The following is a 15,753-nucleotide window of genomic DNA, read 5'->3' on the forward strand; positions in this document are numbered from 1 at the left end:
TGTAGAGTTAACATGAAAAACTGAGTAGTTTTTTCATTATCTTACTGTCTAATCTACCCTCACTGTGATTTGGCATCATAAGCTGTCAGTGCGGCAAAGAAATAAACCTGGATTTGTATTTAGAAGACCTGGTTAAGGTACTACCCTCTACGGCCTTGGGCAAGCCAAACTCTGAGACTTAGCTTCTCCATTTCACTTCTATATCCCATTATCACAGGAAATAGTTTTCAATATTTCATACTTTGGAAGGCGGGGGTCTATATTTCTCAACATCTAAACATGATCTTAATTACTTGATTAGGTCAAATGGAAAGTTCTGGCACAGGACACAGCAAATAAATTTAAGTGCACTATCAAAGAATGTGAAATCATATATGACAATACTTAAAGGCTATTCTCCCTAAAAAGCACAATCAGCTATAGAATGTTAAAAAAAGAAAAAACCGAACCCCACCAAAACCCTTATTATGGAAATGCATGTAACTAGGAGACCATTAATAACAACTTTACAAACTCCAGAAGAACATCAGTAATATAACTGATATTACACAAGATATTTTCTATTTAAGAAATCCAGGAAGTATAGAATAAATTTTAGAAAGACTTGCAGTAATTGTTCTGGTGCCTGAATGGCTAAGCTTCAGCTATCTTATCTGGGAGATCAACTCATGCACAATACCTCAGCCTTGCCACTTGTCAGACAGGACCTCCTGCTTTGCTCTGCTGGTGAAACACCACACCAGTTTAACGATCATTATTTTTGAGGTAAAGAAATCTTTTAGTTAGGCTCTTGATATAATAGTACTTTATGAGACTAAGGCTGAAAGATAAAGAAGTGTCACTGGACATACCTGGCTCAGAGCTACAATGCATCTGTTTATTAAAGCAATTGACATGACGACTTTTTACGTGCCTTCCCAGGCACTGGAGTTTTTCTGTTAATTTGCCGGACTAGGTCATAAAAGATCTGGAAAGACAAATGTGTGACTCAGTTGACAAATAAAAAGGAAAATGATGCACAATTTGTTCATCATAATATAACTGACCCAAGAAAGCAAACATTTATTTTTAACAACATGAATGTAAAACTAAGTACTACAGCAGCCAAGTTTCTCTGAATACTCTAAGACATCCTGAAGAGATCATCCAATTCAATTAAGATGTTGCCTAGGATCATAAATTTGGCATTCTAGGGGAGTATTTATGGTCTCTTTTAAAAGAGGTCTAAGGAAAGAATTCCTTCTCTTGATGCTTCACTGCAGTGTGAACATCATCTGTTCTCACAGGCTATGCTAGACAAACTAAATCTGTTAGACCCAATCCAGGGAAGTCTGTTGGTGCTGGAGGGTAGGCTGCTGGAAGACAAACCTAGCTAAGTTCAGAGAGGATCATCACCAAGTTGAGGATGATTTTTTTTGGCCACTGCCTCTTATCCTAAGTTGCAGTACAAATTAGCTGAGGAAGCATCTACACCAACAAATCACTGATCCTTGAAGTACTGAGGTATAAGGGAAAATCCTCAAAAGCTCTCTAAAAACTTTACTGATACTTACATTAAAATCCAGAACACAGGCATCAATCTTACCTCATTAACATTTATCTTTGATTTAGCAGAAGATTCTAAGAATGCACAGTTGTTCCATTGTCTTGCTAGGTTCTGTCCTTGCTCTTTTCCTACGACTCTTTCATCTTCCAAGTCACACTTGTTACCAACAAGAATCATTGGTACCTGAAAAGACATTTTTGAGAGATTTGTCAAATGGACCCCAACAAGTATCAAAGCAATGAAGATCTCAAAGTTTTAAGTCTCTAAGCTTTTAAACATTAGTTTAGACCAAGGAGGCCTCTAAATGGACCACTGCTCTTAGAAACATTTTCACTACAGGTATAAGATTGTAGCATTTAGAGTTAGGAAGCACCTGGAGATCATTTTGTCCAAGTCCCTTCACTTTATAGATGAGGAAACTAATACCAGAGGTGAAAGTACGTCCTTCTCATCCCACTAGTAAGTAACACGGATGGAAATCAAACCCAGGCCTCACAACAACTTCAGAACATTTTCTACCATACTGTACCATTAACATGTTTTAACAAGTTCATTTGTTTTTTATTTGGATTGTAAACTACAAATCTGAGACCATACAACTTGTTAACTGACTTAGTAACTGACAAAGCCACTGGTATTTTGGTCAATGAGATGATATATTTAAAGCACCCTGGATACCATATGAATATATAGCACAATGTATAAATATTAATTATAAACAATAATAAGCCCTAAGAGTTATGGCTATTCCCTTTTTCTGTTGCAAAAGACAGAGAAGAGAGCTCCTGCCCGCAGTTGGGCACTTTTGTTGCTATGACCGACGTACAAGATCAAAGTCAGGCTGCTCCACAGCTTTGTAGGACAGTTAAAAGAGATATGCTCAATCTCAAGGTGAGGGTGGCAAACCCTCTCCCCATGCAGCTGCATTGCTTTATTGTGGCAATTAGCCTTTTCCTTTCCAGATAAGAATAAATTTGGCTAGAACAGCAGACTCCCTATCTGCAACAGGGCTATACTTCAGGGAGACTCACAGTAATTCATTCCTTCTTGAGCCTGAAGAAGTAGGCTTATTGGGCACTACTAAACTCGTAAGTGCTTAAATATATATTTATAATCTAGTAAGAAAATCCAGGGGGATTATGCAACATTATACATGAAAAATAAGCATGCCATTTATAAAACATCTGACTTGCCCTTCCCCAGTGCTGGAACTCTTTGTTGCTACGATGTGAACCAATTCACACATGGGGGGAAGCTTCTAGATACCCTGGGTTCAGGAGTGGAAGAAAGGAGGAATCTGTAAAGAATGGGAGCGTCTTAAACTAATTCTGGGGTCAGATGTCTCTATGTGATTGACCTGCCAATGGTTGGTATACTTTCTGCTTAAGGAATCCCCCGCCCCCGCCCCTCCCCCCACTCCCATTCATTAAACATTTATTTAATAGAAGAGTGTATGCTCTCATATTGCTAAAAATAAGAATTTGGGTCAATTGGCATCCTCTTTCAAGGAGTTTACTTCCATTTAATACACAGAGACAACACAAATAGGCAGTTTCCAGCTGCGAGTCAGAGGGACAAGCCCCACTGTCCTAAGGGTGGGGAGGTAAAGCAGATAGCAATCTATTAACCATATTGGTTTCTGATACCAAACTATTTGACAGTGCTGAGGGGTTTGGTGGAAACAACCTTCTCTGCCAGGTCTTTAGTAGCTGTGACTCCCTCCTCAATGATGGCTATAAGGACTGAGTCAGAAGGACTGCTGGTATGGTCAGCATGGCTACTTCTGGGGCTTGGGCTCAGTGGCTATTTCAACCAGGCTCTGAGGGGGAGGTGGTGGCTTAACCCTTCTGGCAAAAACTACCTCCTTGTCTCCCCCTCAAGATGCCTTGATATTTCAGCTAGGCTACCTTGCCTGCCCATGGGTGGCAGACGGCTTCAGTGGAGATGAGGACCTCCCTTTGATGGCATGGGCCAGTGGGGGCAGAGAGGTGCTATTTCCAGGGTTCTTGGGCTTATGTGAACATCAGTGGCAGTTGGTCAGTGGTTAGTGACAGTGTAGATGGTGCACCCTTTCCCCACAAAGGTTGGTCCCATCAAAAGTTACAAAGGCTGAACTGGAAGGTTTTCAAAAATATTGAAAAATTTTCCTTTGACTGGCCCTGTGCCTAGAAAAAAGCGGAAATCCCTCTTCCTCCTAATACTGTTCTGTGCCCAGAGAAGGGAGGAAACTACTTCTTCCTAAACTGTATGGCCTTCCTGTTTCTAGAACTCAAGTTCAACTGCTTCAAGGATTAAATAGGCTTTTGTAGACTAGCCTGGAAACCTAACCATAATTTACAACATCCTTTCTTTGAAGAAAATGCATTCAGAATCCTCACCAAATGACTTGAAATTTTCTTTTGCAATATAATTCTTGTAAATTGGGAACTGCTTATTCATTCACAATCATGTGCTTTCACCACCTCCCTGACCCCAGCAATCTGCTCTTACACAACTAGCTGGGATAAAATTCAGAGATTATTCTGGACTAGAGAAGCAAGGATACTTTGAGAGAAAATAACTTTTGAATGTAGTCAAAGAAAACAAAGATTCAAATCTAGTTCGATAGTAGAAAAGGCTTGACTAAAGTTAAAAAACAAAAAACCCAACCAACACCTCACAAAAGGAGTTTCAGAGGGAAGGGATCAGTCTGCATTAAATCTTAAGTCTAACAGTCTTTTAGGATAAAAGTCAAAGATTATTTTCAAAGGATTATTCAGTGTCTAGCAAGCTGGACAAATCAGATAAAAATTAGGCAGGACTTAGAAATGACAGTGGGGACTTGCTGAACAGTCTCCCATTAAAAAATGAAAATATACCATGTGCCTTTAGGAGGAAACCTGGTAGTGAAAAATCAACATTTCATAGTTCACATAGTTCAAGGTTAATTAATTCTTCACGTTCCTTTACCATTTAAGTTTGCTCAATGAACGATTCTTTCCACTACTCCTAACTTGATATTATGACATCCCTCCAGTAGAGGTTGGTCTTCCTAATCAAATCAGCTTTACTTCTACTTCTTCCCAGCCCCCTGCCAACTCGGTTCTTCTTCTGTGCCTTTAGATAAACTCCTCCCATATTCTTAGACTCTTATATGCTAAATGTTTCAAAACACTCCTGTTTCCCTGCTTTTAACTTTTCTCTAAAGATACCACATCTCTCAATAACCTCCTCAGTATTGGAAACAGTGCTTTCTTCCCTGAGGTAGGCCAGCAGAAGCTTATGTCATTTGTACTCCACAGCTGGAGCAATATGAATCCTTGACAATCCTTCCTCTTTCAAAGTCCATGGAATTACTGATTCATCCTGTCTCCCAACTTCCTTGTGGTAATCTTCTGCCAATGCTGCTAGCCTTCAGGTCACTGTCTGCTAGGACTTCGGCACCTAGACCATAACCTCCTCCCCTCACTACCTCTAAATCCTGATATCATCATAGGGGCTTCAGTGTTCATGTACTGGCGACCTAATAGCCTAACCAGGGGCGGGGAACCAGCCGCCTCAAGGCCACACGTGGCCTTCTAGGTCCTTGGGTGTGGCCTTCTGACTGAGTCCAAGTTTTACAGAACAAATCCTTTTATTAAGAGTATTTGTTCTATGAAGTTTGGATTCAGACAAAAGGCTGCACTTGAGGACCTAGAGGGGCACATGTGGCCTCAAGGCTGCAGATTCCCCACCCCTGCCCCAATCTGACAAATGCTCAACCTCCTTTACTCCAATGACGTACATATAACACTTGATAGCTCAGCCCCACAAACTGTACAATTGTACTAACATTCCCCATGGCTCACAACAAACCTGATTTATACCCCAACCTTGACTTCCAGACTTACTCTCTCCTCCTATTCCCAAAGTCCATTTTTTCTGCTACTCTGGCTCCATACCTAGTCTTGACTCCTTCTGCCCTAGACCTTTCATTATTTCCAACCTGCTAATGCCCCATGCCTGTGTTACCCCTAAAATTTAATTCTTCACTACAAATTTTTAGTGTATATGACCTTACTTAGAATACTCTTCAGTTTTCATAGAAACTGAGCTATAAAGGCCCTCAGTGCCCCATCTTTCCTACTGAAACTCAAACAAGAGTTCCCTATACAATACGCCTAACAAAACAGTAACAAGGGGGAATCCATTACTTCCCGAGGCAGTGCATTCCATTTTGGATGGCTCTAATTGTTAAGGTTTTTATGTTAAACAACTTCTACTCATTACTCCTAGTTTTTCTCCTCTTGAGGACAAACGAAATAAGTGGAATCCTTCTTTCATATGACAGCCCTTCAAACACGACGGCTGTCATGTTTTACTTCAAGTATTTTCCCAGCTATTCCTCCAAGTAGTCGGTCCTTCTAGCCTACTTATTAGCTCCCACAATCCATATTTTTAGCTTACTTTTCCTTTACTGAAGACTGAATGGGCTTCTTCATTTTTCCCCAGTTCTCAGCCATACAGCATATTTCTCTAATCAACAAACTATCCCACTTTGCAGGAGTTTTTCCTTAATCTTTTCATCCCCTTTCAAGCTTCCCATAGTTCTCTCAGCTGATAGCCTTACCCCATCCCACTCAGGTGACTTTTGCTACCATCTCTTCCTTCACCTATCTCACACAAAGTAATCCATTTCCTTGCCAAGGCAAACCTCTCTCCATGCAGAAGAGGCGATCCTATTCATTGCCTTCTCCAGCAGATCACCCCCTCTGTTATCTCCATTCTCTCACTTATCTTCAATCTTTCCCTGACTACAGGTTGCTTTCCTACTGTCTAAACAGCCCATGTTCTCCCCCATCCTCAAAAAACTCTTAACTTGATCGGGCTATCATTCCATATCCTTTCTCCCCTCTTCACGGCTATCTACACTCAGTGACTCTATTTCTTCTCATTCTCTTACCTCTCTACAGTCTGACTTCTGACCTCATCTTTAAAATGCAAATCTCTCCAAATACATCAGCTCTCTAACTGCCATAGCTAATGTTTTTTTTTTTTCCTAATTCTCATCCATCTTGAACTCTCTTGCAGCCTTTGATACCACTGATTGCTTTCTTCTCCTGGATATCCTTATCTTTCTAGGTTTTTGAGACCTAAATATTTATATTCTCATCTATTTACTGACACTCCCCACCCCACCCCCCCAATATTTAAAGCATATGCTTTCTTTACTGAAAGGACTGGATGAGCCCATTCGGTAGAAAACTCTTAATTTCTCCCAAGTTCTCAGCCATACATCCTATCTCCTTAATCAATTCACTATCCCATGCTGTTCTCTCTCGAGCTCTCCTCCTCCTGCATGAACACTCCTCAGTCAACTTTGCTGGATCTGCATCAATTAAAAGGTGTCTCATCAGCTTCTATGGATTAAATGATCATCTCTATGCAGATTACTCTCAGATTTGTCCAGCCCTGACCTCCTGACTTCCATTCTTTTTGTTTCCAATTGCCTAATGGGATGTCTCAACCTGATATTTTTCATAGTCATCTTAAATTCAACATTTCCCGAAGTGAACTCAGTACCTTTCCCTTCCAAACCCTTTCCTCTTTCTAACTTCCCTATCAGTATCCAAGGCAACATAAATCTCCCAGTCACCCAGGTGTCATTCAAGACACTCCATATCCAACTGTGACCAAGTCCTGTTGCTTCTGCCTTCTGACCTTGGTAACATCTCTTGTATACTCCTCCTCTGACACTGGAAGCACCACAATCCAGACCATTATCTCATGCCTGGACTATTGCAATAGACTGCTGGGTGGTCTCCCTGCCTCTTACCTCTTTCCACTCCAGAATGTGCAACCACTCAACTGTTGAAGTGATCTTCCTAATGCAAAGGTCTGTGTCACCTCCTGTGTCACCAATCACATCAGGATTAAATGTAAGATCCTATTTGGCTTCTCAAACCCTTCATAACTTGGCTCCTTTCTACCTTCCCAGTCTTCTTACACCTTAATCTTCTCTATGTTCTTAGCAACCTAGGGACAATTGGCCTTCTTGCTATTCTTCCCATCAGACGCTTTGTATCCCAGACCTGGGTATTTTTGCTGTCCCCCGTGCTCAGAATTCTCTCCTTCCTCATCAGTGACTTCCCTCTGAACTTAACTCTATACTATTTTTATCTTGTTTGTATATTGCTATTTGCATGATGGCAAATTAGACCACGCACACTTTCAGAGCAGAGACTTTCCCCCTCTCCCTTTCTTTGTATCCCCAGCACTACCACAGTGCCTAGCACACAGTAGATACTTAACTGCTGACTTGACTTTCCCCCCCCTCCTTTCTCAGGACATGAGGTATTTAAAATCCTACCATTCTTTGGGACCCAAGATGGCAGCTGGAAAGCAGGGACTTGCCTAAAGCTCTCCCCCAGGGCCCTCAACACCTATAAAAATGGCTCTGAACAAATTCTAGAACTGCAGAACCCACAAAATAGCAGAGGGAAGCAGGCTCCAGCCCAGGATAGCCTGGATGGTCGCTGGGTAAGGTCTATCACATGGCGCTGGGAGCCAGGCAGAACAAAGCCCAGTGTGGGCTGCGCCCGGACCAACCAGACTAGGAGCTGGGCAGAACAGGCCCTAGAGTCCTGAATCAGTGAGCTGTGGCAGTTACCAGACTTCTCAATCCACAAACAGCAAAGACAACAGAGAGGTTAGTGGGAAAAGCTGCAGGGACAGAGTGAAAGGAGTTCCCGGTTTGGCCAAATGGAAAAGGAGGTCTAAAGACCACTGAAGAAAGTACTGCCTTAAAAATTAGATTGGAGCAAGTGGAAGCTAGTGACTTTATGAGAAATCAAGATATTATAAAACAGAACCAAAGGAATGAAAAAATAATAGACAATGTGAAATATCTCATTGGAAAAACCTCTGACCTGGAGAATAGATCCAGGAGAAATAATTTAAAAATTATTGGACTACCTGAAAGCCATGATCAAAAAAAAGAGCCTAGAAATCATCTTTCAAGAAATTATCAAGGAGAATTGCCCTGATATTCTAGAGCCACAGGGCAAAATAAAAATTGAAAGAATCCACTGATCACCTCCTGAAAAAGATCCCCAAAAGAAAACTCCTAGGAATATTGTTGCCAAATTCCAGAGCTCCCAGATCAAGGAGAAAATACTGCAAGTAGCCAGAAAGAAACAAGTTGAGTATTGTGGAAACACAATCAGGATAACACAAGATCTAGCCCCTTCTACATTAAGGGATCGAAGGGCTTGGAATATGATATTCCAGAAGTCAATGGGGCTAGGATTAAAACCAAGAATCACCTACCCAGCAAAACTGGGTATCATGCTCCAAGGCAAAATATTGACTTTCAATAAAATAGAGGACTTTCAAGCTTTCTCAGTGAAAAGACCACAGCTGAATAGAAAATTTGACTTTCAAACACTAGAATCAAGAGAAGCATGAAAAAAGGTAAACAAGAAAGAGAAATCATAAGGGACTTACTAAAGTTGAAGTGTTTTGCTTACATTCCTACATGGAAAGATAATGTGTATAATTCATGAGACCCTACTATTAGGGTACCTGAAGGAATACACACACACACATACATACATACATACATACATACATACAGAGAGAGAGACAGAGGGCATGGGGTGAGTTGAATATGAAGGGATGATATCTAAAAAAAATAAAATCAAATTGAGGGATGAGAGAGGAATGCATTGAGAGAGGGAGAAAGGGAGAGATAGAATGGGGTAAATTAGCTCACATAAAAGTGGCAAGAAAAAGCAGTTCTGTAGGAAGGGAAGAGGGGGGCGGGTGAGGGGGAATGAGTGAATCTTAGTCTCATCGGATTTGACCTGAGGAGGGAATAACATACACACTCAATTGGGTATCTTACCCCACAGGAAAGGAGGAAGGAGATTGGGGGGGGGGGGGTGACGACAATAGAAGGGAGGGCAGATAGGGGTAGGAGGTAATCAAAAGCCAACGCTTTTGAAAAAGAACAGGGTCAAGGGAGAAAACTGAATAACATAAACAATAAACAAAGTAAGGGAAAAGGGGATGGGGGGAGTGGGGTGACAGAAGGGAGGGCTAACTGGGGAACGTGGCAATCAGAATATACGCCATCTTGGATTCGGGGGGGGGGGAAGGTAGAAATGGGGAGAAAATTTGTAATTCAAACTCTTGTGAATATCAATGCTGAAAACTAAAAATACTAAATAAAAAGAAATCCTACTACTCACTAAGCCTCATCTACTTGCAACCTTGATTCTATCTCTTCTCAACTCCACTAGAACAAGTTACTAGAGCCATTTTCTCTCATGCATTCTAAATCTCTTCCTCTCTTCTAGCTCCATTTCCATCTCTTGACTATTTACTCCACTTACCTACTTTCAACTGTGTCCTCTCACAGCCAAACTTCTTGAAAAAGCTGCTTTTCCCAGTGTCTTCAAACCTTTGCAATTTGGCTTTGTCTTTTTTATTCTTCTTCAATTGCTTTCTCAAAGGGTTGCTACAGACCTAATAATCTCAAAATTCTGTTATCCCCACTGAATAAACATCTCCGGCTGCCTTAGTTTCAAAGATACCCCATCCCTTGTTTTGTTATCTCTTTAATTCTATCTCTTCATCTTCTTTCCAAACCCCTTAATATGAATGTTACAAAGCATACAACTTCATTTTTATTTCCACAGCTTTAACCAATACCTTTAGCTAAATGACTCAAATATTTCTAGCTTCAATTGCTTGACAAACCTGTACCACCAAATTCCTATAGGACTCCTCTAACTGAATTTCCCGTTGAATTCTCATGTTCAACTTGCCAAAACTGTATTTTGGGGCAGCTAGGTGGCGCCCTGAGTAGAGCACCGGCTCTGGAGTCAGGAAGACCTGAGTTCAAATTTGACCTCAGACACTTGACACACTTAACTAGCTGTGTGACCTTGGGTAAGTCACTTAACCCCAATTGCCCTGCCTTCCTCCCTCCAAAAAACAAAACAAAAAAAAAACACCAAACTATATCTTTCTCTACTGCCAGCTCATCCTGGAAGTTCCTTTAGTTCCTAGTACCTCCTTCCCCTAGAACATCTTAACACACATATGGCCTGTTCATGCTGAATATTTCCTTCATATTATCTCCTTTCATTCTCCTCCTAACTCCCTCTCACTTTTTGGACTCCAAAATTATGCCTCCTCTACTGCTGACTAACCATGGAACTTCCCTCAGTGCCTGAGGACTCCTTGCCTAATAGTTCTGTGGCCAGGTCACCCTGAAACTCTCCTAAGACCAGCCCTTTTCTCCCATTGCTGAGTTACTTCTGGATTCTATTCATGGAAAGGCCCAGGCTAGCTCGACTTCAAAGACATGCCCCAGTGCGGGATATCTCCCCAACACAGCTTCTCTAGCTCCTGTTTGTGTTGTCTCCCCCCATGATGACGTAAGCCTCCTTGAGAGCAGGGACTGTCCTTCCATGCTTACGTTTATATTTCCAGTGCCTTATTAAGCATACTAATGAACTGTTTAAGCATTTAATAAATACTTGTTCCCTTCTTTCCACAGAAACCTTTTTTTCTATAGATTCATTTCCTTTTTACTATTAACATCTTGCACCAGTGTCCCATGTTTGAAACCTTACTGTGAATTCTTCCCTCTTCTCCCCTCTCCTATAAAAGTCACCAAATCCTTTCAATTATACCCCAACATCTCACATCTATTATATCTACTGCTTTGATAGCACCAATGGCTACCCATTCGCACAGACTATTTCAACAGCCTTCTAACATACCTTCTGTTTCCCCCTACTCCTGTCCTCCAATGCCGATAATTATTATTCATATATCTGGTCACAGTCCCCCCTCAAAGGCCCTACTGTAAAGAGAATACATTTCTAATTCAGTATGGCATTTTAGACAATTCCCAGCCTTATCTCATAAGAATAAATATTGTCTATGCCAAGCCCAACTCTTGTTGTTCCACTTAGATATTCCTAGGCTCTAGCATGACAAATTCCTATGAACACCGACCCAATGCTGTTTTTTCCAGGAAGCAATCGCTCCACTTGTAATTATACCCTGTACCCCCACCCAACTCAGCTCAGATTACATCTCTCGTTTCTTTCATGCAATAATTGTCTTTAGTCTTGTACATGTCATGAGCTAATACTATACTTTAAACTTTATTAGGGCTGGGGATATTTTATTTAAATGTCTTATTTCAACTAGCCCTTATGCTCCATGTTCCCTAATGCTTTAGTTATAGACCTTTCCAGATAAATAATTTAAAAGGTTCAGCACCATCTTACAAGAGACAAAAACAAAACACTTAAGTACATACGGAAGAGATTCCCAACTTTTTTAACAGAATCTTGCAATTTCAAGAGGTGACAGCACCAAATAAATGTTCATGATAATAGCAGAGCCAACATAAATAACCACACAAGCCTTTGCACCAGGTAAATTTTCAGCAAAAATACACAAAGTTTGTGTTAAATTTGTTTTTGCCTATGAGGTCATTAACTAGAGCTTAAGGTAAAGAAATATGAAAAACAAAAAAAAATTTGTGTGATAATTTGATAGCAAATGAATTTTCTGGAGAAATAAAACCTGTTCTTATATTTAACTTTAGTATCCAATAATTCATTTATATAGAAAAATGAATTAACCAAAAATTAGCTAGATGGTTTAAAAAGCGGAAAACAATTCCTGAATCGTTTCAGGGAAACATATTAAAACTAAATCAAAGTTAATATGAAATGAATAATAGCAATTTATATACAGTGCTTTTTAAGGTTTACAAAATGTTTCCTCACACTCAATCTCCACAATAATCTCATGAATTATTTTGTCGTCGTTCAGTCGTTTCAGACATGCCTGATTTTTTGTGACCACATTTGGAGTTTTCTCGGCAAAGATGCTAAAGTGATTTACCATTTCCTTCTCCAGCTCACTTTACAGATGAGGAAACTGAGGCAAACAGGGTTAAGTGATCTGCCCAGGGTTACACAGAGGCATCTTCCTGACTCCAGGCCCACCGCTCTTATTTTGCAAGTTGAGGAAACCAAAGTTTAACAGTTTAGAGGATCTGTCTTTGATCCTGCAGACCTGGGAATCAGACCCAAGTCTTGTGCAAGTCTAATGCTCTTCATGCACCGCCATTATGCAAAGAACAGAAAATTTTGGCCCACTAAACCTTGACTTGACTGCAAGTAAAACTAAGTAAATACGTTCTAGGAGTTAATCTCAGGATTATTTCCCATACTTTGAGTTAATTCAATCCCTGTCTTGACAATCTAAACAAAACAAATACTGTTAAGTCTATAGCATTTACCTTAATTGAAACAATTTAACCCTTAAGTTTTGGCTCATACTGCCTTTAAAGTCTTCTCTCCTTTTAATACTCCTAATAATAGATTTCACAAAGATGACACCAAAGCTAAGAAGAAAAGAGTGAAAGTACTCCCATAAGGGAAGTTAAAACTGATTTGGGTTTTAAGAAAACAAAACTATCCTATGGCAAACTTAATTTCAGGTAGTTTTCAGATTATGAAATGTCAATGTTGGAAACAAATATAAACTTGAAATAAATCCAAAAAACAGAATCATAGATTATATATTTAAAGCTGGAAGAGACCTTTGAAGCCACTGAATCAAACACCCCATTTTATAGATAAGAAATGCAACAGTTAGCATTTACATAGTACTTGAATGTTTTAAAAATCCTTTATGGATGTTATCTTCATCTGACTCTCCCAACTGTAAGGCAGCTGCTATTTACATGCGAGGAAGCAAGACCAAGAGAGCTTAGGGGACATGCCCAGGGTTACACAACTAAGAGGAGGCGGCAAAGTCTGGCCTCAGGTCCTCTTCACTTCAAGCCTAGGGCTACGCCGACTATACCTGATGATTTCTGACTCTTGTTAAATTGAACAAAATGTTTATCATGGAAAAGGAGTGAGTGCAAGGCTCCACAGTGATGGTGGAGCCCATTAGTATTTTTAAGTTTGTTACAGAAGGGTGTGACATCAGGATTTATTCCTCTCTCTTCCTGTCTTGCCTAAGATTACTACATTATATCAACTTTATAGGAGAAAAACTGTTTACTTGTAATTTAAGCCTCAAAGTGAAAACTTTTGTAATTTCTTATATAGTCATTATTAAAAAGGTTAGAAAGCTAATTTTATTTTAAAACATTGAATTATAACTTCAGGATTATAAAAAGGACTTGTGTAGTATTAAAAATTCTTTGAAATTTGCATTTAAATTGAGAGAATAAGGCTCATTATTCTGCTGCGTTTTGCTAAGAAATCTGCTATAAAATCCTTTATTCTGGCAGGAATACATCTTGGGCATTATCTTGGTCCTAAGAAATAGCAGTAACAAAAAGCCAATGCTAACACCCTTTGCAAATAAACAAAAAAGTGGTCATACTTTACAAGACCCCACATTTTAAAAATAATTTATATCAGATTTTAAAATAAAACTAATACATTTGGAAGCCATCTTACATCATCAGTGTCTTTAACTCGAAGTATCTGTTCTCGAAGATCTTGTAAATCATTAAATGTGGACTGTGCTGTGATGGAGTACACTAATGCAAAGCCTTGTCCATTTTTCATGTACAAATCTCTCATTGCTGTAAATTGTTCCTATGGTGGAGGGAAAAAGCAGTAAAATATGATACTGTCTTGACAACTGATCTTACTGCTCTAGAGTTATCAATAAAACTGCACAAATCACCAAAATACTATTATACCGCACAATATTTCTTTAAAATAGTATTTTATATGTAAATCACACAACACAATTGAAATTAAGCATGTAACAGGAAGATACTTGAATGTGAAGCAAATATCTTTATCTCCAAAAGCACTTATTTTAAATTTAACTATAACAATGTCATTAGGAGTAAAGCAACTTGACAATGCTATTTAAATACCTGACAGCTACTAGGTTAGACACCAAGTCATCCCCCAAAGACCATTTACCATTTCACCTAGAGAGGACGACAAATTGATATGAAAGAAACTAAAATTTTCAATCAATGAAGTATTTATTAGGAAACTATTAATTTAAGTACTTTGATTGTCAAGCCACAGTGAGGTAAGTGGTATGAGTATTATTTCTCTACGTGACAGATAACCCAGACCACGGATACCAGAGATCCATTACTGTTCCCGCCCTAACACCTCCAACCATGCTAGCAAACTTCTAACTCTATTACATTTTCACTTTTAACAATAAGGATAAAATCAGTCACTCAAGACTTCTCTTCTCAACAGGATCATAGTTTTAGGGCATACAGCTACCTTGGAGTTCCTTAGCAGAATTGTCATTCAAACCTAGGTCTTTTGGACCCCAAAATCCAATGAGTCTTACCTTCTAGGTATTTTCCCTTTTAGTAACATGTAATCTTATTAATAAAAATATAAAGAATTTGACTTGTTTAAAAATAAATTTTTTGTTTTGTTCCTCCATTACTACAAAATGCTATGAGGAAAATACATATGAAGAAGCAAAACACCTGTGATTATTTTCTACTTGGGGAAATCTCAGGTTAGAAAACTTTTGTTTCCAAAGCTGACCAAAACACCATCCATGAATTAGAGATGATAAACCCTGGGCCATAGAGTCTGAGGCACAAAGGGGATCAGTGAAACAGCTTTTTTGATAAGATTTATTTTAATACAATACATTTCCTTTATAATCTTAAGTACTTTATGCTTTTTAAATACACTGTTCTGACAATGGGTCCAGAGGTTTGACCTGACTAGTGAACAGGCCCATGACAAAAAAATACCTCAGCCAACGTAAGAGGCAGAATTTGAACTTAATTCTGACATGCACATTGTACTGCTGCATGCTGCCTCTGAAAGACATGTAGGAAGAAAAACTGAGGAATAATAAAACTTCAAAAAACATCAGTGCCACGAGTGATTTAAGAAGTCTATTTTAATAACTGACCAATGGCAATATAAACAATGGTAAGAACAGCCTAGTCTGGTCTAGTTGATCAAGGGGATTTCTTCACAAGGAGTTCTTAATATGATGAAGTCACAGGTCTGCACAAAAGCATCATTCAAATAACGACAAAACGAGTTTCTTTGGAATGTAGGCAAAATTGAAAAACAAAAACCAAAACCACCCCATACCGTTCCTGCAGTGTCCAAGATCTCGAGCATGCATTGTTGAGCATCTACTTCAACTTGCTGTTAAAAGAAAAAAAGCAAAAACAAAGCCCAGTT

The 15,753-nt window shown here is 39.4% G+C and overlaps 1 protein-coding gene across 1 annotated transcript in view; it reads right to left on the reverse strand.

Annotated features, from left to right (window-relative positions):
* Nucleotides 1-15,753, reverse strand: part of RAP1B (RAP1B, member of RAS oncogene family) — a 56,130-nt gene that overhangs the window by 1,783 nt on the left and 38,594 nt on the right. The window contains exons 4-7 of the mRNA XM_036760181.1: nucleotides 15,661-15,717; nucleotides 14,017-14,157; nucleotides 1,586-1,729; nucleotides 852-967 (exon numbers count right to left, since the gene is read on the reverse strand). Of these exons, the coding sequence (XP_036616076.1) occupies nucleotides 881-967; nucleotides 1,586-1,729; nucleotides 14,017-14,157; nucleotides 15,661-15,717 (429 nt within the window). The 3' untranslated portion in view covers nucleotides 852-880. The remainder of the gene's footprint in view (nucleotides 1-851; nucleotides 968-1,585; nucleotides 1,730-14,016; nucleotides 14,158-15,660; nucleotides 15,718-15,753) is intronic.

This window comes from Trichosurus vulpecula, chromosome 5 (assembly GCF_011100635.1).
Source record: "Trichosurus vulpecula isolate mTriVul1 chromosome 5, mTriVul1.pri, whole genome shotgun sequence".
Taxonomy (NCBI): Eukaryota; Metazoa; Chordata; class Mammalia; order Diprotodontia; family Phalangeridae; genus Trichosurus; species Trichosurus vulpecula.